Consider the following 24,128-nt stretch of genomic DNA (forward strand, 5'->3'; position numbering starts at 1 on the left):
GAAGTAAAGAAGTCAGGTTCTCTCTGTTATCAAACACAAATCTTTTCAGCAACAGTTTAATTACAAATTAAAAGTAACCAAAAGCTAAACTCTGAAATGAAAAACATTTCTGCTTTATGAAAACAGCACACATTAACTCCTTTACAACTTCTTATAATAAAAAATGACAATACATAAAATGTATCAAAACTATTTAACACTGAAGTACTCAATACAACTGAATGAAAATACAACCCTTTCAAAATATACAATGAAAAATATAAAACGTTTGGATATATAGCACATATAAATGGTTATAAAATCAGTTAAATAGAAGTAGAATACTGTGATATACTTATAAAAAAAATCTATGTACTCAGCTAATGTTTTGAATCTGAACAAAACAATTTCATGGATTGATAAAATATATTAAGAGTTTAAATATAAAAATACTTTGATGTTTATATAAGGTAAAAAAAAGGAACTGATAGATTTTATTTTATACATGACATTGAAACACACTTGACAAAACTGAATTTAGGAGGAGTTTCTAGCAGCATGAAAAAGAAACATGTTTACTGTACATAGTGCCACCTACTTTACAAAAAAGACCAAATATAAACTAGAGTACTTTTTGAAAGCGCTTTCATATCCTCAGTTCTTTAAATAAAGCTACATTGCCATTCAGTATATTGTACAAATGAAATGCATTTGAATTTATGTTATGGAAGAAATGGTAAAGCAGTAAATGCAGGAATTAACACAAATGTTCTTTCGACATTGCTGCATTGCTTACCTCATGCTTTTATGCAAAGTGATTCTCTCTTTTCCTTTTTTAGCCCCTTTCTACAGCTAGTAATTTTATTGGAGTAATTCAGGGCAGATAGGTCCGTACATTTGGCCAGACTCCCTCTAGGTGGGATTTTTCAATTAAAAATAAAAGAAGTACAATAAGAAGGCAATATATGGAAATGTACACAACATTATAGACAAAGGGAATTAACGGCCTCTGTTTGATCCCTGTGGGGGGTCCTGTACTCAAGCTGTGTGGTGGAGAGAGGATTACGATGTAGGGGCTTCAGGGACACTGGGGCCTCTAACTCTGCCCTACTTGCCCCTCTGGGATCCAATCATGACCTTGGAGATGAAGTTGACGATGGCGCTGGCCGGCTGCTCGGGGTCGTGCTCAGCGAAGAGGTGGCACACGTTCTCCGTGGCGCTGCCGCTCTTCCTCGCCACGAACCCAAAGATCCTGTGGGTTCGAGATAAATAGGCTCTAGTTTGCGTTTGATTCCCAACCCACTTGATTCAAGCCCGCAAACTAAAACTCTATATACCTTGTGTAAACTGCTTTTCAAAAATGTATGACTAGATGTACACCTGCTCCTCAACTGATGAGTGCGGCCGGGGCCCCGAGTCTGTTCATAACTCGTTTTGTTTGTAACTCTGAAGTCACTTTTACCACTAAGTCATCATAAAAAATCTGAATAATACAGACACCCTCAATTTCCACAAAGGTCAGGTTCTAAAAAATTTTCGGATATACTTACACTAAATGAGAAACTACACTAACTATTCAGTTTCGGTGCTCTTTACTGTCATCTGTTGGCTCAGTGATTAAATACAGGCTATGGCTACATTGCTGCAGAGAGAAATGTTGAGGAAATTGATGAGAATTAGACCAAAAATAAATGGAAAAAACTGGAAAATGTTTGCACTTTGAGGCCCATGAGCGGAAACACTTACTTTGCCGAGGAACATCCGTCTCTTGTCCACCTGCACAGGACACACGAAAGGAGAAAAGGTTGTGAGCTGAAGTCACCCCGCTGTGCTCAACGCTACACTCTCACCGACGTCTCCACTTACTTCCTATCCTGAGGGTCCAAGGCGCAAAATATCACGGTGCTCACAGCATAATGCCTCCTAAAGAAGAGCCTGAAAAGAGAGAAATGGAGGTATTGGATTTTGCGTGTTCTACACTTCTTGTAGCATGAGCTCTTGCTTCTCGCACCTTAGGACGGTGTACAGCTTGGCCTTTGAATGACAACAGTAGCATAGAGGCAGCCCGTCTTGAGTGGTCAAGCAGATATGTGTACCCCCCTCTCTCCCAACAGGTCAGAGGTCACAACCATGGCAGCCCTTACTTCCTCTGGTTGTCCGTGAGGGTGATGCCCTGGGTGGAGACCTTAAAGTGGACTACCGTGGAGGTGGGTGGTGGGTCCATGCTTAGGGTCATGCTGGTGGCCTTCTGCACCGCCTGGTAGCCAGTCAGTGACTCCATGTCCATGGAGCCAAGAAACCACACGTTACAGGCTGCAGAGGAGAAAAGGACAGACAGACAGACACTTTATTGATTTCAAAAGAAACTGCACAAGTTACAGCAACTCAGTGATACTTCAAAACAGGTAAAGAGCACATTGCCTGTTTGACTTTGTGTCACAGATATTTAAAATTACTGAGCATGTGGCAGAGTGCGTTGGACCAGGTCCTGCTCTCCAGTGGGTCTGGGGTTCGAGTCCCGCTTGGGGTGCCTTGCGATGGACTGGCGTCCCGTCCTGGGTGTGTCCCTTCCCCCTTACGCCCTGTGTTGCCAGGTTAGGCTCCGGTTCCCCGCGACCCCATATGGGACAAGCAGTTCAGAAGGTGTGTGTGTGTGTGTGTGTGTGTGTATTTCTCCGTCTCCATTGTAAACTGGCACTGAAGTTTTTTTCGGTTCTGATCAAGACATAACTTCTGCAAAGTTGCATGTTAAAAAGTCACTGCAAACAGGGAATATCAGCAGAAGAAGAACCTGCAGGATCTGCAGTAATAACCATTGCAGACAGGGTTCGCTCAGAATTGACCTTGATTCGTTTTCTCTGATTCACTTAAAGACAGATTTTGGCACCGAGCTCGCATACCAGCTCCCTGCTTCAGCAGCTCGGCAGCTGAGTTGGCTGCCGTCTGAGACGAGGAATTTCCGACCTCCTCCAGGGGATCTGCAACAGAGGAGACACATCGGGGGGACAAGTCCAGCTTAAGGACGGGTTGAAGGTACGAGGTCAGAGACTCGGCGCCTCCCCGACAAACACAGCACGGCCTCCCACACAAAGCCAACGTGGGCCAACATCTGTGAACAGTGACACCAGGGGATAAAAATGCTGTGGACGGAGAGACGCGATCCGAGAACTCGAACCCGTGGAGACAGAGACATGGCGGTGAGCAGGTCAGCAGAGGGCGCTCACCTCTCTCGGGTATAATGAGCTTGCAAGGCAGAGCCAGCGGGGTGATGGCGTGATGACACACCAGGGCGGTGAGGCTGCCTGGACACGTACAGCAACACAATGTTAGACACACCTGATCACCAGTATCACACACCTGATCAACACACCGCACACACAAACAGCGGCAGACATCCTCGGATGCTCTGATACTCTAAAATTTTATTGCTGTATAGCAGTGGTGTACCCAGCCAAGTGTGACACCGACAAAGACTTTTTTAGAGTTCATTTGTACCTGATTTTGGCAAGAAAATACTTTGTTCTTCCTTCATACGAATATCACTATTGGTGCTTCAGTGTTAGTCATTCAAACTGATTTGGGAACAGGAGTGGCTCCGCCATTTCATCCAAATCACCGCAACCAAAACAGCTAAGAGAAACGTGTACTCCGCTCTCTGCAATGGATGACGCAGCTTTCAGCCTCACCATTTACAAATACTTCACCCTTCCACAAGTGAGGGGAGATGCTGTGTTTACCAGAGTACAAAAAGGGAGAGCAATAGCGCACAGAGATGCAGCCTAGTGTCAGCCGAAGTGCGGAGCAAAGGATCAAAAAAAGAGCACTTGCCGAAGTAGGGCTCGTTGGGGCATCCCTTCAGCCGCACGCCCTTCTGCGTGCACTCAATCAGGAAGTGTCGGACGAGCTCATTGGACAGATCTCCGCCTGCAGGAGGCAGCGTGCAGCCCAGTGGGAATGGAGGGCAAGTGGGCAAGACTAGAGTTAGAAATTAAATGTCCAGATATTGTCCATCCATCCATCCATCCATCCAAACCCTCAGACTGGTACATTTCAAAGTCAACTTGCAGTTTGCTGTAATGCTGAAAGGGGGTGCTCTTCACCCACTTACTGCTTGTCACCCACGTAAAGGGGCCTACCTCGCTTGCTCTGCTGCAGCACAGTGGGAGGGGGCGCGGCCACCTTCATGGCCAGCCCATAAGCCCCCCGGAAAGAGTGGCTGTCCCGAACAATAAAGGAGCCCGGTTCCTTTTCCTTTAGCAGCGCGATGGCTGTGGGGTCAAAATGTCAAGGAATTCATAAGGTCAGAAATTTAATGATGTCACACTTGAAATATCGTTACAGCACAATAAAACAAGTGTACAAGACATATTACAGACATCGAATCTGTGTCATAAACCATTCTAGCAACCAGACTGCGCTGAATAGGCGTCTATTCTTCATACATTACGGATATTGTGAGTCTTAATGTTTGCCCACCTTGGTCCCGCGAGATGTCTGGTTTGTACCAAAACTTTGACGTGTCCTGTACAAACTTAGCGTTTTCCTGCTTGCCATCTGGAGCATAGCGACGGAAGATACAGACAAAAACTGTATTAACTGCGAAGAAAATTGCACATAGATGCACAAACACATTTGAGAAAATGAAACACACACAGTTGGCGCAAGATCCCAACCAATCAGGAAGGAGTCTGCTAGGAGAGGGGGCGGAGCATGTGCATTAACATTGTCAAGTGCATATCTTAATCTGTCGCATTCTGTGGAGGATGCTGGATCCGGGATGATTCTGAGTGGGACGGGCTGCGGTGGTGGTTCGTACCTGACGCTGGTGTGCCGATGAAGCCTGCGCTGGGGGGGCTGGAGAAACCGCTGGGGGCCGGGGAGGTGGAGCCCAGGGACTGCTCGCCCTGAGAGACCCTCCTCTTCTCCGGCAGCGGTGGCAACTCCAGGCCCCCATTCAGAGTCACTTCCACCTTCCGGGAACACGAGCCGTCGTGGTCTTCGAAGCCTTGACCTGGGCTGCGGCTTTGGGGGTACTTGGCAGCCGGCCCGCCCTTGACCGCCCTCGGGGAGCTCTGGCAGCCAGGGGTGCTGTGGTACAGGCCAGGAGAGCCGTGCTGGTGCTGACCAGTCGTCTTTGGGGCAAATCCCCCGTGGGAAGACTGGTGGCTCTGCAGAGCCCTGGAGGTGAGACCACCAAATAGAAACCATGACCGTCCACTTTCAAACTGACCACAGCAGTACAGTCACGAAGCACAGATGTGCCAAATACTGCCCCCTTGTTTTGAGAAACATGGTAAGGCAGGGTAAATGCCATCATGTAGAAAACTGCATCCTATCACACCGACACTAATTTTTACCACAGATCTATAAATCATTACATCTGCACTGTATTCTAAGGAGAGTGTACTATATAGCCAAGTGAAAAGTCATGTTAATTCATTTTCTACTTATTATTAACTATTTATTATCATATCTGTTTTTATATTGTGTGTTTGTAATTGGTCTTTATTTAGACATGTGAACTATATTTGCCATGTGCTGCAGTTCCAGGTTGATTTATGTTACACCTGGACTGGCAAAAACCATATTTCATATCTTCTGTACTCCTATACATAGTCAAATGGCAATAAATACAAAAAAAAGTGTCACCTAAAATCACAGAAGATATATTAATAACACCATGTGTAGAGCTGATGTGGAACCAGTTCTCTTTGACTGGCAGTACCTTTCTGACCATGGAAGGAGATTGTCTGTGGATACAGAGTGCATGGACACCAGGGGCCGCTGGGTGGGTGATAAAGAGAAGGACACGGGGACGTCCGGGGTCAAGGAGCCGTGACCTGGGTTCTCCAGGTATCCCCTGGACTCTGAGCAGGAACATGAAACAGAATTTACGTCATGAGACCCAGCAACCCACCCATCTGGTTTTCATGGATCTGAAATACCACGGTGCACGGTCCTTATGGACATGGACGTCTCCACCGTTAGCAGTAAGTGATCTGCACTGATTACGGCTCCTTAGTCATACACTGATTCAAAATAGTTTCCATTCATTCCAGAGCTTTTCACGGTTTTGCGTTTGTAAGCCAGCTCAGCCTAAGAGCACCTGCAGCTTGCCCCGCTTCTGCACCTTCGATTGCTGGTAACGTGTGAGTGTGACGTGTGTGTTTCCTTGGAGAAATCAGAGATACACCATCAGTGGCAAGTGGGAGGTCTGATGTGATTCTTATGGAAAAAATGTGCACTGCCTACTCACGTTATAAACAGCTGACGTGAAATTTTGAAGCTACGTTTTTCTTTCGAATTTTTTTCTTTTAAATAAAATTAAATTTACTTCACTTATATATGTTTCCCAAAATTTCTGTCTGTAGCAGAGCAAGCATGTCCTCTGTTTACGCATCGAGCCAGCAGAAAGCAGTAAAGAGCATCCAGACAGAATAATAGTGTGGTACCACCACGGTTTAATTCCCTGCCACCGTATTTACAGCTCTTGTCTGGTGTCCCTGGGTGGCCAGACGAGAAACATCGCATATGTTTATGGGATGAATCGGTCAGTTGGCAATGAATAGGGGTTTGTAGACAGAAGACATTTTTATTTTCATTGTTTCGATTAGTTTTCTTTTTCAATAAAGCTCAAAATTAATAAAAGTATACAAAATAAGGCATCTTACAAAGTATGTTTTATTTATTGTAGCTAAATCCAGCCTTTTGTAGAACCATTCATCTATTATCCATAACCACTTGTCCAGTTCTGGGTCATGGTGTTCCGAGGCCTATCCTGGAAGTAAAGGGTATGAGGCAGGGTACAAGCTGTATGGGACACTAATCCATCACAGGGCAATCATAGACAAACACACACACACACACACACACACACACACACACACACACACACACTCTCTCTCTCTCTCTCGCTCAGAACTCTGCAGTGTGAAGTACAGGTAGAGACTTGATCAGACTGCGAAGGATGTGAAGGAAGGGTCTCCTCAGACTTGCCTTCCCTACATGTAGAAAGATGACTGCACCCACTATTTGCATTCCTCAGGTAATGTCTCGCTCCCTTGTTTACCACACCATCATGTGGTTACCCATGGCTACCATCTGGCTTCTGTGTCTCAGACATTGCGCACGTGACCCCAGTGGCCTCTCGTATTAAGTCTCAGCACTGAGACAAGGTGACGGGGAGATCATGTCCAAATTGGCAAAGGGAGTTTAAATGGAAAACGAATCTGCTCCTCTCGAATGAGCTGGAGAGACCATGGGGTCTGCAAGGATACACACCTGCACCTTCACTGTTACCTACACAAGACCCAGGAGGCACCTCCTCTCCTATCCTTAAGTAAGATACTTAACCTGAAATGCTCCACTATAAATGCACAGCGGGAGAGACGCAGTGAGCCGTCCCCCTCCTCCGTGAGGTTTCCACGGAAACTCCAAGCAGTTCCAAATCCCCTCTGGCACTTTCTAAACACAGCGGCAAACGCGTTCCAGATGGCAGCCGCGGCGTCGCAGACCTGCAGACGTACAGCCGTCCAGCCAGACTGCCTCTAATGAGCATCCAGACGTGGGAGTGCTTACCTCACCCCGCGCCCCTCATCGGGCCTACATGTGGAAAGTCATTTAGCGCTCAGCGCCGCAGCCGCTGGTGAGAAAACAAACATGTCAGAGACTTCTGCGCCTCTGATCTGACCTCACAATTCCACTGGAGTCCTCCAGGGTTTGAATAAACGGAAAACAAGCAGAGAAGCTCCGGCACCAAGGAGGAGAGACGCGAGAGGTCCTGTGAGCTTAGAGATGCAGAGGCTGTGATGCTCAAACCGACTGGCGGGATGCGAGCAAACGGGTCCAGCAAACGTTCAGGACGGCGCTCCTGAAGCGCTTTATGGGGACGCGGGATCCCAGAGAACGACCGGGTTGTCAAAGCAGTAAACAGAAAACAAGTCATTGCTGTTTGACCACTCTAGTTTCACTGGGGGGGAAGTCAAGCCCTGCACACACAGCTATGAACAGGCCTCCCTGCTTACCTTCCCTTACACACACACACACACACACACACACACACACACACACACACACACACACACACACACACACACTGGCTGAAACCGCTCGTCCCGAGCAGGGTCGTGGCGAACCGGAGCCTAACCCGGCAACACAGGGCGCAGGGCTGGAGGGGGAGGGGACACACCCAGAATGGGATGCCAGTCCATTGCAAGGCACCCCAAGCGGGACTCGAACCCCAGATCCACCGGAGAGCAGGGCCCGGCCAAACCCGCTACACCCCCCCTCCTTCCTTTACTCATGTACAAAAGTGACAACTGTATATTTACTTCTATCAGTTATTACTTCTTATGACATGAAGTCGTAAAAGTAACTAGTAGTGGTAGCAACAAAAATGTGCTAGTTTATATATTTACATTAATTCCATCTGTACAGTGGCAGCATCATTCTGGGCACAGCCTTTACAGTGTCTAAGTTAAAAAATACCACGGTAACAGAGACCGTTCGCAGTTTCAGTCATTCAGCGGGAAACAGAAGAAGCAGGTCTGACTCCCGAGCTCTTTGCTCTAAAACCCCCTTCAGCTGGTGGGAGCGAAGGGCACCGGTAAAGAGGAAACCACACGTCCACAACGCATCGCTACGCCGCTCCCTAACAGCACAGCAAATGAAGAGAATACCTTCAGCAGAAATACGTCTCCAGAGCCACAAACTCTAAAGGATGTCAACGAACTTTTCCGATCTCGAAATATCAGCCGCACCTCATCGCCGCTCAGCTCATCCCCAGCCGTTTCCAGCTCTTAAAGCAGGTGCAGATAGGGAGGACTCACCTGTGCTGCTGGTCTCAGCCCTAGTGTCCATCCCTGGAAGGGCACTATTTGTATTTCCCGCTGAGCAGCGGCACGGCCTTCCTGCTGGAAAGGGTGCGTCTCGGCTCCGTGGCCCGAGGCTCTCGCGGCTCACGGCTTGCGCGTCTTTAGACGCGCTTCGCTCCTCGCCATCGCCCCCTCGCTCTGGCTCAGGTTGCCTGGCGGCGCTATGTGCAGGAGAGGCATGCGGGTCTACATACCCAGGGAGCTGGTCATGGCGGAAGAAGGGAGAAGCTCCAGGTCGAGCGCCGCGGGAGCTTCCGAGCCCGTCAGCCAGGTTCCGCAAAAGCGCAGAGTGAGGTGCGTCGCTTGTGCCACCAGACTCCTATTTGTTCCATCCCCTCCCCTCCCCTCCCCTCCCCTCCGCTCTTCTCCTCCTCAAGCCCCAGCCAGTGAATTCAGCACGGCAGGAGGAGGTGAATGAAGTCATAAAGGCAGCAGTTTGGACGGCCGTCCCCCCATTTCTCCGGCGTCCAGATGGAAAACGGTTTCCTCATTGTTCTGGCTCGCCGTGTTCCCGGCCCGCGTTGTCCGTGTCGCAGGCACCTCTAGAGGCCCCTGCTGCTTGCCTTTCAGCGGCTGCTTGCCGTTGTCCCTCGGCCTCTGCAATCTGTTCCCCGGTCAAAGGGCACTGTCAGAGGTCGGAGGTCACCTGTGCACATCAACGACCTGTTTCCAAGAAGAGCTGCTGAAGTATATGCCTTGCCTCTCCATCTCTTCTCTGGTCCCTCTTACACAGCAGCCCAACCGTAACATCCCCCACCGCTTCCCCAACACAGCTGGACTGTGGAAAAAGTCCATTTTAAAGAACTTACACCAAAGCGTGTCAGCTTTTTCTGCATAATTAGTAATTATTGTTATAACTACATGGACTGTTTTCACCCAGATTGCAAGTTTAATAAGCCTGCTATGAGATCTGTGGAAATCTCATCTTTAATGTGGGCAATATTTCCACTTGGTGAAATAAATTACCTTTATTTGGTCTTCCACATACGAATGCAAGTATATTTAGTTTACGGAAATTATACATTCGGCAAACAATTCCAATTTTTGTCAAATTCAGAATTTTACAAGTGGATTAAATGTAAAAGCCTGCCTGTATCTAGTAAAAACTCCATGGAAAATGTGTGAGACATTATGCACTTTGGACTGACTCTGGAGGGATATTTTATGCTTCATTCGCAGAAAAGAAACATCCGCTCCTTCTACCCTTGGACACAAGCCGAGCGAAAATATAGTGAAGAACGGTGGCCGATGCCGGACTACCCGTGGGTTGTCCATTCTGAGGACGAGCATTAAAACCCCCAGAATTACACACGTCCTTCAAAAAAATTCCTCCATGGACGTAAGACCTGCAGCGTACCGTGGTCACCGCGGTCAGGCCGGGAAACACAGTCTGCGTTTCCAAAAGTTCATTTTCGGATTACGGCGGAAGTCCTGCATAGATCCGTCATTATATAAAAAGAAGTTCAGACATCCAGACTACTGTTCATCCTGGTGGAATCGCAGAACAAACGCATGGGGGGCCGCAGTGAGCCTGCAGGGGGAACCTGCTGGTGTCTTCTTTGCCAGCATAGAGAGAAAGGTTGGAGGTCCGACGCAAGGACTGTTCAGCTGAACGAACCGGCGACACACACTGTGCAGCGCAATTCGCCCTCTCCGCGCGTGGCGACCGACAGCTACACCTGACAGGTCTCGGGTAACAGCAGCACATTTAACGATCCCTAATAATAGTATAATAACGATACCTCATGAACCCCATGTTCTCCTTCCTTGTCCGCTGGCTCACACGCCGCACCCAGGTTCCAAAAAGAATGCACACACACATACTGCTAGACAGGATGACTGGAAAATCCCAGAGGAATGTGTGAGCTCGTCACAGGGTGCTATGGAGCGTAATGCGCGTTTCACAACCCACCCACACACACACACACACACACACACACACACACACACACACACACTCCAGACTGGGTGACTGAATGCACTTCACCTCAAAAGAATCCCTCCCTCTGATGACTTCCATAAAGTTCTTAAAAGGCAGGATCTAGTTTAAGGCTCCAGGTAATAAAGGACTGGCCATGACTCACAAGTGTTTTATATTACAAAGAGGCACACGCCCTCACACTCCCTCACACACCCTAACACACCCTAACACACCCGCACAAAGTGTGACTGATTGCCACTGGTCCTACAGACAGGCTTGTCTCCAGAAGACACACGTCCACCTGAGGAACATCGGTGCTGCAGTTTCCTTGCGCTCTCGTAACACGCTGGAGGCGACCGACGGCAGCGTGGGGTCACGGCCCACAGCAAACGCAAGCTGAGGTCCGGTCTTTGTGGCTGTTGCACGAGCGAGGATGCGGCGACTCACCGAGCTGCGTCCTGTACGGCCCAGATGCAGGGTTGCCTTGAGGGGACTGGGTGACGTGGGGAAAGTCAAAGTGGTCCCTCACTGGTGAAAAGAGTGGAGACCTTCTATCATACATCTCCCCTTTTACTATCAGTGATATGATGTCATAAAACGTGCACATAAACAAGAAGGTCATTTAAATATGAAGTGAATGTACAAATGCATAACAAACACAGATTATGTAGCATCAGCATTGACTGGATGGTTCTGCGTGGGTTTGATAGTGTGTGTTTTCTCACCGTAGGGCGTGGGTGGTGGGAACGGGAAGGCCGGCGTAGGGGGAACGACCTCACTGATAGCTGGCACCCTGCCTTTCGCCTCCTCACTCCTGTATCTGTTGTCCACGCGGTCGGGCTGACACACACACACACACACACACAAACTCACAGAGTGAGAAAAATCCTTGAAGTCCACCCACATGCATCACACATGTCGATATTTCCACACCAACACGCCACATGCGTGTCTGAGTCCTCCTTTGGCCCTGACTCATGGAGCGCTTATCTGCGGAGGGGCATCATCACAATTGTTTGTGCAATAGCAAGTGCTGCATGAGGGAAGTCTCAGGTACGCAGTTCTCATATGTCATATTTTGCATCGTCTTGTATCACAGAAAAAGTGCTGGTGGGAAAGCTCCTGCTAGGAAGGGGGAACATCCCTGACAGTGTGAGGGACTGCTGGGAGCAGCAGGTGAGGGGTGAGGGTTTTGGTCTCGTACCTGTAAGGTGATCTGACTGGCCTTGCAGACGGGCGAGTTCCGAAGCTCCTCCCCTGAGCCCCATCCGGAGGGGCGGAGTCCCGCATCGTCAGCGACCCCATCGTGGCGACTCGGGCTGTATTTCCTGTCCCGTCCGACGTCACTGGCTAAGATGCCCAGAGAGAGAAGGGAGAGGGTTCGAGGACAGAGTGTGTGAGCAACAACAGAGAATGGTTCCAGTCATACACTCACTTTTACCTCACCTTCAGTAGTGGAGTTTTGCGTTGGAAAGCTGTACTAACTTTACAGAGGATATTATAGCCATCAGCTTTGGAGATGGAGCAAATGACGGCATTGTTTAGCAAAGAGGGGGTGACAAACAGGGAGCTGTTTGTGAGCAGATGGAAATGGACCTTCTCAACTAAAGGCTACCATATTAAATAGAAGAACCTTTGAAATTCTGACAAACAACTCACCTTCACACGCTTCACACAGAGCCTTAACTGCCTGGACTACTTACACGGATATAGGGGCTGCTGACTTGAAATTATTGTTATGATTAGTTGTTTAATTGATAGCAGGTTATTGTTACTGAAGAATTCATAAGTACCTCGATGAGGTGTGGTGCAACAAAATTCAAACCCTAACCCTGACATTGCATGACTACATGCCTAACTAATAGACTGCCCTCTGCCACTATGATTTATATTCTATTTTAATTCCGCCTCACACTTACATGCTGTATTTTTTACTTTCTTTTCTTCTCCACGGTTACCGGTCGAGTCCTTCAAAACACATCCCTCCAAATATTTCAAAAGCTCCTAACCCTTAGCTGGAGGCAGGAGGTAGCATAATGGTTAGAACCGCTGCACTTGAAGGTCCAAGGTTCAAATCACACTTCTCGCTGCAGTGCCCTTAATCAGAGTAAAAATGACCAGTATAAAGGGGTAACTCATTGCAAGTTGCTGTGGAGAACAGCATCAGGCAAATAAGTATGAAAAATATGAGCACACAAAAAGTCACACTGCAACTAAACCCCGAAAAAGACAACGAATGGCAGTCTCTCTACAGACATCCAGCAAACTGAGGACTCCATGTCCGTCTACAGCTGCTCGTGAACGTGTCTGCCTGGTCGTGTTCTAAGAGCAAGTTCTGTGGAACGTCCTTTCATTCAAGAAGCAGTTATCCCGTGTTAGCCGAGAGAACAGAAACACAGGAAAATACTCTTGTGTCGGTCAAACCTCAAACACCCCAACAGGAGGGATCAATTTCAAGTATCATAGCAACAACCTGAAAACAAAGAATTGCGTGGAACCAGTTTCCAAAGAAACTCTTTAAATGCAAATCTTGTGCAACGGCACACAAGCAAAGCACAACCATACTCCTAACCAACCACAAGCCAACCCCAAGCACAACCTTAACCCCAACTACAACCACAAACCTAACTCAAAAAATCCTGCGTGGAAATATTATACCTACAGGCAATGCTCTTAATGGAAATTCACAAACCACACCGTACATGAAGCGTTTGACCAGCTTCCTTCTGCTTTTCTCAGGTGGGTATTCAATGACGGCTAACGCTGCTGACGGTCATCATGCAGCTCTGAAGCGATAGTTCAATTAATTTATCTAGTTCTTTCATGATTCTACTTGGGATGGGAAGTTTTCTCTGGGTATTCCTTATGAATTATGGTGAGCAAAACTGTGCAAACCATGTCTAAGAATCTTGTTCATAACCTTTTTGCTCAATGGCAGTCACAGTGAAGATGTGGGATTCAAAGAAAAGATGAGTCTAAACAATACTCTACTTCACTGAGGTATGTCGCCGTGGTCAGAAAATGTGGACACTAATATCCAGGGCCTGGTCTCTTTCAGCTACTTCAAAGAAGCCTATTGACAATGCGCAACACAGGATCTACAAAAGAATAGCGGAGATCCGATGAATCATAGTGCGCATCATGGTGGAACAGTGCGGTATGTCGTATGGATTACAGCTGAAGGCCAGGGGTCGTCCTCGGCACACTCGAGTGACAGCTGGAGTTGCTGGCTTCTAAAGCATTCTTTCGGGGTTCCTCAGTAGGGCCTCGAATCAATACCCTCAATGGGATGTAAACGATAACATCTGGCAGCTGAAACGTTACAGCCGCTACCTCCCCCAGGCCCACACAGACCTTCGCTTTTCCAACATTTCATGCGGTGACCCTCATGGTCCCATTTATGCCACACACAGGCTTGTGCCAATAGGTGCTTTTAAATTATTCTTGCACTCCTCATAAGAACTCCTGAGGTAACCGAACGACAGTTACATTGAAATCTGACTATTTTCGCATCGCGCTTTGGCAGCGGAACCGTAAAGTTTTAGACATTAAATGTCCGGCAATAAACGGAATATATTTAACACATAGATGGGTTTTTATATTTTTTTACTCTGCTCGAAACTAGAGGCAAATTGAAGAATATGGCACTTATCAGTTTAGCACATTCATACCGCATTCATCAGATGAAATGATGTCCTTAGTCCAAAAAAAAAGAAACTTTGCATCAGTGGCTAGAAAATGTCAGCAATTTTTTGAGAATGACAGGAAATGGCGGAGCTATAATTACCCGCTTGTGCTGCCAAATGAATACTTTTAAGTGAGCTGACAGTGCGGATGCTGAGCTGTTATCTGACTCAGGGCGTCCAGACGAAGGGAGTGGACGTTGTGCGGTTCGCTTGGACAAGCGCCACACTTACACATCGCAGAACAGGTTCCAACAGCAGCGCACGCGGTCAGCATTGCCGCCGCCTTCTCCGGCCCACCTCAACAAACTCGGTTTGTGTAACTCTTGTTTCGTGGCCTCTTGCCACAGTGCCTACCATAGTTGAGCGTACAAAAAAAAGGGACGAATTTGGCATTTTCCCCTGCTGTATTGGTCACAAGGTTTTTTTTCTTCCGAGCTGCTGTAAACTCAGCCCGTCTCCTCGCAGAAGGAACGGCACCTGCTGCTTCTGTGCAACAGGTGTTGAGCTGCAGATCACACTAGAAAGATCCTTCAACTCATCGCTTAGGTTACAAGCTCATGAGTATAGGGGCGAATTGCTGTTCAAGCTCCTCCAAATACAGAGCAGTACGCTGTTCGGTAATTTAGTCGTGCTACAGAGGAAGATCCAGTCTCAGTTTTTACGCTCAAAGAGTCCTGGACAGACGGGCCTAAACGCGTCTCCGCACCTGAGCTTTTTGTCAAAATCTCTCATATACCGCCAAGTGCTTAGCACAGTTTTTGCGTGTTTCAGCCTAATTTTGGGAACAGTTGTTAACGACACATGGTTTACACCCAAAAGTATGTACCTCATGATTCATTAATGCTTTGAAAGATGAAACAAGGTGATATCTCTATTATTCCAGCAACATTAAAAAAGTATTTTACCATTGTCACTACTGCCAGCTAATAAAATAAAAACCATGTTAACCTCAACCACCACCAGCCAATAAAATAACAGCTGTATTAGTTGCCACCACCACCAGCCAATAAAATAACAGCTGTATTAGTTGCCACCACCACCAACCAATAAAATCAAAGCTGTGTTAGTTGTGGCAACCAGCCAATTAAATCAAATCCAGATGTTAGTGGTTGCCACCATAACCAAGAACCAGCGTGCTTCAGCTCTGCCAGTGATCTTACCTGATTGGCACGGATTTTGGGCTTCAGTCCCTCCGCTATCTAAGCGTCTGTAACTCATGCCGTTGGTGCGGCCACTGGCCAACCCATTAGTGTGAGCCATGCCGTCTCTTCCAATTGAGCTAGACTGTGTGTAAACAGGCACGAAGGTGGGGTCCAAGTCCATGATGAGCTGGTTGAGCTGGTCAATGGACTGGTCGATGTCAACAGTGAGGGAGCTGAGTTCATCCGAAGCGTGCACACGTGTTGCATCGCGATGGAACGTGCTGCCAGCTCTCTGCACGGCATCCCTGCTGCTGCTACCTCGAGTCGGCGTATCTGGAGGAACGTTGGGTCGATGCGGGCTGCCGTGTGTTCCCGGAGAGAGCCGCGTGCTGCCCTCCGAAGGCGAGTATAGGTACTGCTGGGCGGCTACCATCTGCTGATGGCGAACCCAGCTCTGCGTAGTGTAGCCTGTCTCACCGAAGGCCTGGGGATGCATATCCTGAGAGACGGAGCCGTTTCTCTGGAAGCACGGCCGCTCAAAGCCGTCCTCGGTCCCGGTGTCGTTGCTCCCAATGCCGTCTGACAGCAGGGAGTTCTGGCTGCTCTTGTGGTAGCTGCAGTAAGGCCCGTCGGAGGACAGCGTGCCGATGCTGCCCACGCTACGCAGGTCATGGGCAGGAACTTCCTCATCCAGGAGTTCTGTCTCCTGCTGCTTTTTCCTGAGATCTCCGTTGACAGTTGCACGCTGTCCCCTTGTGGGAGGGCTACGCTCTGACATCCCAACGATGGGCCCGGGTCTGCTAGGCGGTCTCTTCGACTCGGTCACGTCGCGGCTGCCGGGGCCGCACAGGGAGCGTGGAAGGCGGCCGGTCTGCGCCGAGGCGCTGGAGAAGCCTGAGTCACTGCTGGTGCTCAAGGTGCGGTTGCTGTGATCCGAGGCACCGTCCTGCGGCACGCCCTGTAGCGCAACCAGTCCTGGCGTGGATCCATCCCGATTCCTCTGCCTGACTTTGGTGCCCGAGGTGGCGTCAGGGGAGACGTGCACGTGCGGCACTAAAAAGACAAGAACGGAGGGCTTCAAACTCTCATCCCAGTGGAGACAGCTGACACTTCAACGGAGGGTATCTGCAAGCAGGCCCTCAGGCCCAAGGGCGTCGCACGGATTCCGCAAAGCCGGAAATCCTAATCTTGCCCTTTCGTCGGGGAGAACTCCTCGAGATAAAAAAACTATTGCCATTACCCTGGGTGCCTTGTGTCATGGAAAGAAACACGGATCAAAAGGTGTCTGCACCTGAAAGATGGTGATGATCACTGCTCTGATCTCTGATAAAGGATGTCTGCTCTAGAGAGACAAGAAGCAGGTGCAGATAGCTGATTTTGGCCCAAGGATAACTTAGAGCCGCTACTTTTTTTTTTTGCAAAAAATACTTCACACAGCAACAGGGGCAGCAGGTGGCACGATGGATAGAGGCACTGCTATGGACTCAGAGGAGCGGGATTTGAATCCCGCACGCTGTTGAAATACCGTTGGCCAAGTTACTTACCCTGAACTGACAGAGTAAAAATTACCCAGCTATATAGTTACTTCAGAGAAAAGTGTTACATAAATGCGTTAACAAATAACAGCAGAAACGATGCCCATATAATAAGTTACAGCTCCATTTTTTTTGTTTAGACCAGAAACAACTTTTCACCGAATTGTTAAAACCAGGCAGATACACAAAGTAGCTACTAATCAAGCTGGAAGATGGAGTTTTAAAATACATACACAAACTAAATATGAAATACATAAAATGGATAAATATGCATGCTCCCGGAGTGTGGCCCTTCCAGGAAACGCAAACACAGGAAAAACAAGAGAACACGGCAAATATGCTTTGATCATGTATTAGTTTTTCCATCACACACACAATCTGAAACCGCTTGTCCCAAGCAGGGTCGCAGCAAACCAAAGCTTATCCCAGAAGCACAGGGTGGAAGGCTGGAGGGGGAGGGGACACACCCAGGACAGGATGCCAATCCGCCACAAGGCACCCCAAGCGGGACTCGAACCCAGACCCGCCTATTGCACCACCGTGCCGCATTACTACGAGTTCAATATCCACTGTTCGTGTTTCAGGCGGTTTAACACCTCATCTCACGTATATGTTTACATCAAGCCTTCTATAAAAACCAGGACAAATCTTCTTAGGCAATTTTAGAGGAAGCAAAGCAGCTCCCGTGGTCAGGAGGGCCGAGCTCCATCGGCAGGGTGAGCCAGGATTCCGAAATTGCATAGACTCTGACTTTCTTCATCAGGGGAACAGGTCTAAATTGGAGGTAAGTGTTCATGAAACAGGTAGAGCGCGGTGGTGCGGTGGCGCAGTGGGTTGGGCCGGATCCTGCTCTCCGGTGGGTCTGGGGTTCGAGTCCCACTTGGGGTGCCTTGTGATGGACTGGTGTCCTGTCCTGGGTGTGTCCCTTACACCCTGAGTTGCCGGGTTAGGCTCCAGTTCCCCGTGACCTTGTATGGGACAAGCGGTTCCGAAAATGTGTGTGTGTGAGCTTACTGAAATACATGTATGCTATTAAAATATGCATATGTACACTTCACCTTGTTTTAGACTAAAGTGCAGTAGCCAATATAAAGCCAAACATTATGCAATATGAGATGTACAGTATGGCCACAAGGAAAACACTCATAATGAGCCGAAAAACAGCCCCTATTCAGATACGGCGCTGGGCTGCCATCACATGCACTAGCGATGACACACCTGTCACACCTCTTCCAGTCTGTCCATCACACATTCTCTGCAGATGAGCTGGCCCTTCCGGGTATAACCATTAGACAGCGCAGTCTGACAGAGACCCCCGGTCCCTACAGCCACCTACATTCCCTCTCTGTCTCTACCCCTAGTGGTCCATCACCCGCTGGCTCATTCCTCTCTGGACCTGATCACATGTCCCATTTGATTCCTCAACTATTACCCCTTTTTTCCAGTATGTCTTTACCTGTTGGCTGCTCCTTCTCTCCCTCCCTCCTCCTTCCCTCTCTTCCTCATACCCAGACATATATCTACTCCTCCGCATGGCGCTCACCTCCTCGCTCACAGCAGGTAGACTGCCTGTGTGTCCTTCGCACCTCCACAGCGACGGAGGTTCCGGAGGGGACCTCAAACCCGGCCTTGCAAGAGTCAGCCAAACGCGAATCCTTTTCAGAGTATTGCGAGGGCAGCGCTGCGATGCGTGAGGTGCACAGCAGACCCCAGATAGGTTGAATATGCAAGAAGGAATGTAAACATGTAGCTGGGGCCTTGCAGGGGTGGGAACCTAGAGCAGATGTAACCTGAACTAAGGGAGAGACTGAGTGTGTGTGTGTTTCGGGGAACAGGCAAGGAGGAGGAGACTTGGAGAGAGGAAAAAGGGAAGATCAAGAGAGGAAAACAATGTTCTTTCATCCTTTTTTTAATGGCCAAGCTGCACTTTAATTACTGCAAAGTCTCCCTCTTATTGGGCCGCTGGCCGTCAGTTATCACAAAATTATATGCTGGCATGAGACATATTTAACACTGGTATGAAAGCAGATGTTTATAAACCTCCGTTTTCGGGTAGAATTTCTATTCCTGCTTTTATTACCCTAATGGAATAAACAGCAACGCTGCAATTCACGACCGCCCATTGATGGCAAACACTTTTCTAGTATTAGTCACTTTATAACCTTGACTCCTCGATCAAACTAAACGAAAGGACCGCAGCAAGAAAAAGAAGGAGCAGCTAAAGAGCAGGACTTTAAAAACATAAATATTGCACTGTCAGACACGAGTCGTTTGAGAGAAAAAGGCGACAGCTCAGTCGCAAACCGAAATAACAGCCGGACCTTTGACTGCGGAGATGCTGCCAGGTTCTTTCTTCTTTTTAACTCCCCATAAAGTAACAAGTGGAGAAAATAACAGATTCCCTTTCCAGTTGACTTCGGCTTTCAGCACCAGCAATCTTGAAATTTCCGAGAGCAGCTCCCACAGCCGTGACTTTGAGTTCCCCGACGTCACCCGTTTCCAGAATGAGCTCAGTTTGAAAGGAGACACGGTTTCAGCGTCAACACCCCTGCCTAGAGCATCAACCTGCAAGCGAGCCCTGGGCGAATTCCATCAGAGTCGTGGGCCCACCAGACCCCCGTGGGCCCGCGCACCTGTTTCAGGGCTCTCACACCGGTGTCTCGCTGCCACATGGGCCCGAACCCGTCCCTCACCGCAGCAGAAATCGGTCTGAGTTACGCAGCCAAACTGTGCTGTAATCATAACTCAGACATGTGTTTATACAAAAACCAAAGGTTTCATGATCCCCTTAATCCAGTGGAGCACATGCATAAGCCCTGCGCTGTTAATTACAAAGCAAATAAATCATTTTCTGTATTTATCATCTCACTCTACTTTGCGGTGTATCGCAGCTCCTAAACCAACAAAATACATTTAACACTTTATGCTGGCATTATGGTATATGTCTGATATATTTTTAGATTATTTTATTGTATTTCATTTATTAGATACTATTTTGTCCCAAGGGGGGTGCGGTGGTGCGGTGGTGCAGTGGGTTGGACCAGGTCCTGCTCTCCGGTGGGTCTGGGGTTCGAGTCCCGCTTGGGGTGCCTTGCGACGGGCTGACGTCCTGCCCTGGGTGTGTCTCCTCCCCCTCTGGCCCTACACCCCGTGTTGCTGGGTAGGCTCTGGTTCCCCACGACCCCGTATGGGACAAGCGGTTCTGAAAGTGTATGTATGTATGTATGTATGTATGTATGTATGTATGTATGTATGTATGTATGTATGTATGTATGTATGTATGTATGTATGTATGTATGTATGTATGTATGTATGTATGTATGTATGTATGTATGTATGTATATATATTTTGTCCCAACCTGTTGCTCACTTCCCACAGTTCAGGAAGACTGTATCTGTACTTGCTCTCTTCACTGGTAAGTGTTCACAATACATCATTTAAGGTATGAGGAAAAAGAACGGGTAATTTCCTTTTCCTTGGTTGTCGTGTGTCTCTGAGTGGCAGCTGCACTCATCCTTGTGGCCGGTCGGTCCCCGATTCACACGTGAGAAATGGTACAGAGATTTTTCCGTGCCTCCGTCATTTCTATTCCTAGTGCCTGCAGTAAGAGCGGGAAGGAGTGCAGGCGGGAGGGGAGGCAAAAGGAGGGAGGAGGGCTGCTGTGGGTAGGACAGCGCCCCAAAGCTCCAGATGCCCGCTGAAGGCGCAGAGGTGGTCGCCATGGCGGCGAGGGTGGCTGAGGTGGCGGTGGCAACACCCAGTTTGAACAAAACCAAACCATTTACATGGAAAATGATGCATCCCTGTCCTTAGGCCTCAATATTGCACAAACACACACACCCAGACCAGAGTCAGAGCAGCGCGCACAAGTACACACACGTATACAAAGAGCAATGTGCCCCGGAGCTGCAGACCTCACCGCCACCCGACATTGTTGCCGCGTAGAAATAAGCAATAATAAACAGTCTGGTTGCTGCGCTTTGCTCGGATGTCACCGCATGAGGTCATTTTATATTTTTTAACATTTGTGTTACTGCTATAGGGATTTCCCCACTGCTTAATATGCAAAGTCCCCAAGTTTACACAAGAGGGGCTCGTCTGACCGCACACAGAACTTCAGACCAGGATCGTCCTCCGCAAACAACCAAGAACCAGCCTGAGCAGGTGACCACGACTCGAATATAAACTCCAGTATGAACTGGTCACATCTCTCCACAAGTGAGCGTAGCGCATATCACCGTGTCACTTTTGTTCAATATACCATTACATTTCGGGAAGAGGTTATCAGACTAATCCCAACAGCCTTTGAGATTTCGTTTATTTTGCCCAGGCCCTAAAGCAGTTTTGTGCGTATACGTTTCCCGCAAAGCTTTGAGAAGACAAGAGACGCCGGTCTCGTTATTTATAACGATATTAATATTTTTTCCCTTTTGGCTCGAAAAAGCACCTGCATGTTCCAGCTCTTCCAGCATCTTCCAAATGGTTGGCGTAGATACAAAAGAGAAAATAGAAATGACCAGTTGCTGTACCTTCCCCGTCGCAGCTGAGGTTCTGGTAGGAGTCCCAGCGGATGAGCGGGTCGGTCGTGTTGTAGTCCACCGCGATGTCGGGAACGTTCCTCCAGTGATCCGATCCTTCGAAACAGAACCGAAACAGAACCGGAGCTCAGCCCCAGCAGGCAAACGATGCTGCACAGAAGCAGCTGCGGGAAAACTTTCACAACTTTCGATTTTTTCAATTCATACTGCAGCTGTTTTGCACAAAGCACTTGTATGAACTCTTTATTTGGCCCATTCATTTGCTTCTCTTTATCTTTATTTGGCCCGTTGGTGCCGACTACATTGCTTTGCTGTCCTCACGTCTCCAGTGCACCGGAGTACCTTGTATTTTCTCGGGACTCTCAGACAGGACCAGCTCGACCTTCCCGTAATCTGGAAATCGGGCATCTGCAGCACATCGCGAGAGAAAAGCATGAAATAATACAGAACAGACTGCGCATTCCTCCGGTTTAACAGTTTTTTTTTCCCCAGGTTTCGATCCCCAATGAAACCAGGCTCTCCGTACTTCGGACGTAACCTGTTCGCTGAGGTGGTAGAGATGGTATAAATGAGAAGTCGCAACAACTCGCTCTTTTATCGCTCTCTCCTACCTTTGTTGGCCACCTCTAGGTCCTCCTTCTCAAATATGAGGCTGTATCCTTGAACGGCACCAGTGTGGAACTGAACGTGGAAGATGACCTCTCGGGTTACTGTGCGGACGTTTTTATGGTAACATTTAACCTGCAAAATGAAGACGGTTTTGGACTGCCGTTGGCCACGGTTCCTCCCATGAACATTTCGTGACCAAATGTGCACTATTTGTTTTGCAGGCAGCGGGCAGAGGCCACTTACCAGGATGTCACCTTTGAGGAGCTGTGCTGGCTGCAGGACGATGTAAACCCGGTTCCTGTGGCCCGCTCCGATGTTGCTGTGGAACAGGCACGTCAGTCGGCGCTCGGAGGTCGACACGGCGGTCCCCCGAGGACCGGCATCAGGCCGCCGTGGTGTGGGACAACAGGAGAGTACTTACTAAATCCCAGAGGAGTAGACCGCTTGCATTCCCTGGTAGACCTTCAGATAGGGGCGACAGGCTGCGGGGCAAAGCATCACGCTGGTCTCAGTAAACAATCCAGCGTCATAAACTGAACAATCTTACAATAACAGACAACAGATTTTTAATAACGTACATATTGCTACCAGACACGCATACACCTGTTCATAGTGTAAATATTATCTGTACCTCCATGTACAGCAATACACTTGTGTATTTGAACATTTGCGCATCCTCTGAAGTTTGTGACAATAGTGATAGCACTTCGTCTCTTTAAGGTGTCACCTAAATACGGAGGCACAGCGAGTAGCGCGGCTGTCTCACAGCGCCTGAGCGGTGCGAGAGAATGTGGGTTCGATTCCCACTCAGTCTGTGTGGAGTTTGCATGTTCTCCCTGTGTCTGTGGGTTTCCTCTGGGTGCTCTGGTTTCCCCCCACAGTCCAAAAACATGCTGTTCGGGTTCACCCCTAGTGTGTGAGTGACAGAGAGAGTGTGTTCCACTGATGTATGGATGAGTGACCCAGTGTAAGTAGGGTATCTAGCAGTATAAGTCACTGTGGTGAATAAGGTGTGTGGGCTGGTAACATTACATAGTATCCATTGTAAGCTGCTTTGGAGAAAAATGTCTGCTATGTAAATAACAATTCATAACATCATCTGTGCTGAGATAATCTGCTTCAGAATATAAAGCAGCAGTCCTGAGCACTGTGCTGCCAACTGTCCCAAAGTGACTCAAATACAAATGTAACAATTCCCTTTATGCAGTATGAATGCACTTTTGACATATAGGAACATTATTACTTCATGTATACCTGATACATTTAAAAATGAACAAATGTTCCATGCAAATTTCTTTTCATTTCATATTTGAGCTCGTGGAGCAACAGGGGTCTGATCCGTATATGTTGAATGTCTCTCTGTTAGCTTGCGGCTTGCGAACGTCATACCTCCTGCGGTGTCGAAGTCGGGTACTCCGTGGAGAATGACACAGTGCAGGAAGAGAGGGGATGTGTTCATTTTTATTGATCCGGTCAACAAGCTGTTCAGAATCCAGACATAGCTAAAAATCAGAGAGAAAAAAACAAACCAAAGGAGTGTAGCGTTCCCTCAGCAAACAGTGACATTTACTGCGGACATGCGGACGCTTTGACGGTTTCCGTCGCGAAAGGACACCATGTGGTCCAGCGGATCCAGAGACGCACAAGAGGAGCCCTTACCGCTTCTGCGAAGGGCTCATCAAAGTGGAGACCTTGTCGTCGTAGAACTTCCTCATGGTGAAGCGCTCCAGGGCCTGGTTGGCACTGCAGGACAGCAGCTCTTATTAACGTCGGCACTGTCATCATTTATTGTCATGTAATAATGAGGAAAAAAATAGAGACTCGTTTTGGACTCGTTTCATAGC

The 24,128-nt window shown here is 48.3% G+C and overlaps 1 protein-coding gene across 4 annotated transcripts in view; it reads right to left on the reverse strand.

Moving 5' to 3' along the window:
* Window positions 1-528: 528 nt before the first annotated feature.
* The window catches only part of LOC108937741 (tensin-3-like), a 31,490-nt gene continuing 7,890 nt past the window's right edge, over window positions 529-24,128 (reverse strand). Inside the window, exons 6-27 of one of the 4 annotated variants that reach the window (XM_029253593.1) lie at window positions 23,944-24,027; window positions 23,674-23,786; window positions 22,706-22,766; window positions 22,528-22,603; window positions 22,287-22,416; window positions 22,018-22,083; window positions 21,667-21,771; window positions 15,620-16,654; window positions 11,978-12,123; window positions 11,499-11,613; window positions 11,221-11,301; window positions 5,705-5,846; window positions 4,796-5,157; window positions 4,456-4,533; window positions 4,116-4,247; window positions 3,808-3,903; window positions 3,204-3,281; window positions 2,880-2,957; window positions 2,124-2,292; window positions 1,846-1,914; window positions 1,726-1,755; window positions 529-1,231 (exon numbers count right to left, since the gene is read on the reverse strand). In XM_029253593.1, coding sequence (XP_029109426.1) covers window positions 1,087-1,231; window positions 1,726-1,755; window positions 1,846-1,914; window positions 2,124-2,292; window positions 2,880-2,957; window positions 3,204-3,281; window positions 3,808-3,903; window positions 4,116-4,247; window positions 4,456-4,533; window positions 4,796-5,157; window positions 5,705-5,846; window positions 11,221-11,301; window positions 11,499-11,613; window positions 11,978-12,123; window positions 15,620-16,654; window positions 21,667-21,771; window positions 22,018-22,083; window positions 22,287-22,416; window positions 22,528-22,603; window positions 22,706-22,766; window positions 23,674-23,786; window positions 23,944-24,027 — 3,391 coding nt within the window. In that variant the 3' untranslated portion in view covers window positions 529-1,086. Of the gene's footprint in view, window positions 1,232-1,725; window positions 1,756-1,845; window positions 1,915-2,123; window positions 2,293-2,879; window positions 3,282-3,807; window positions 3,955-4,115; window positions 4,248-4,455; window positions 4,534-4,795; window positions 5,158-5,704; window positions 5,847-11,220; window positions 11,302-11,498; window positions 11,614-11,977; window positions 12,124-15,619; window positions 16,655-21,666; window positions 21,772-22,017; window positions 22,084-22,286; window positions 22,417-22,527; window positions 22,604-22,705; window positions 22,767-23,673; window positions 23,787-23,943; window positions 24,028-24,128 lie in introns of all 4 variants that reach the window. The other 3 variants (XM_018757871.2, XM_018757870.2, XM_018757868.2) reach the window with 3 other exon arrangements.

The sequence above is a fragment of the Scleropages formosus genome, chromosome 7, assembly GCF_900964775.1.
Source record: "Scleropages formosus chromosome 7, fSclFor1.1, whole genome shotgun sequence".
Taxonomy (NCBI): Eukaryota; Metazoa; Chordata; class Actinopteri; order Osteoglossiformes; family Osteoglossidae; genus Scleropages; species Scleropages formosus.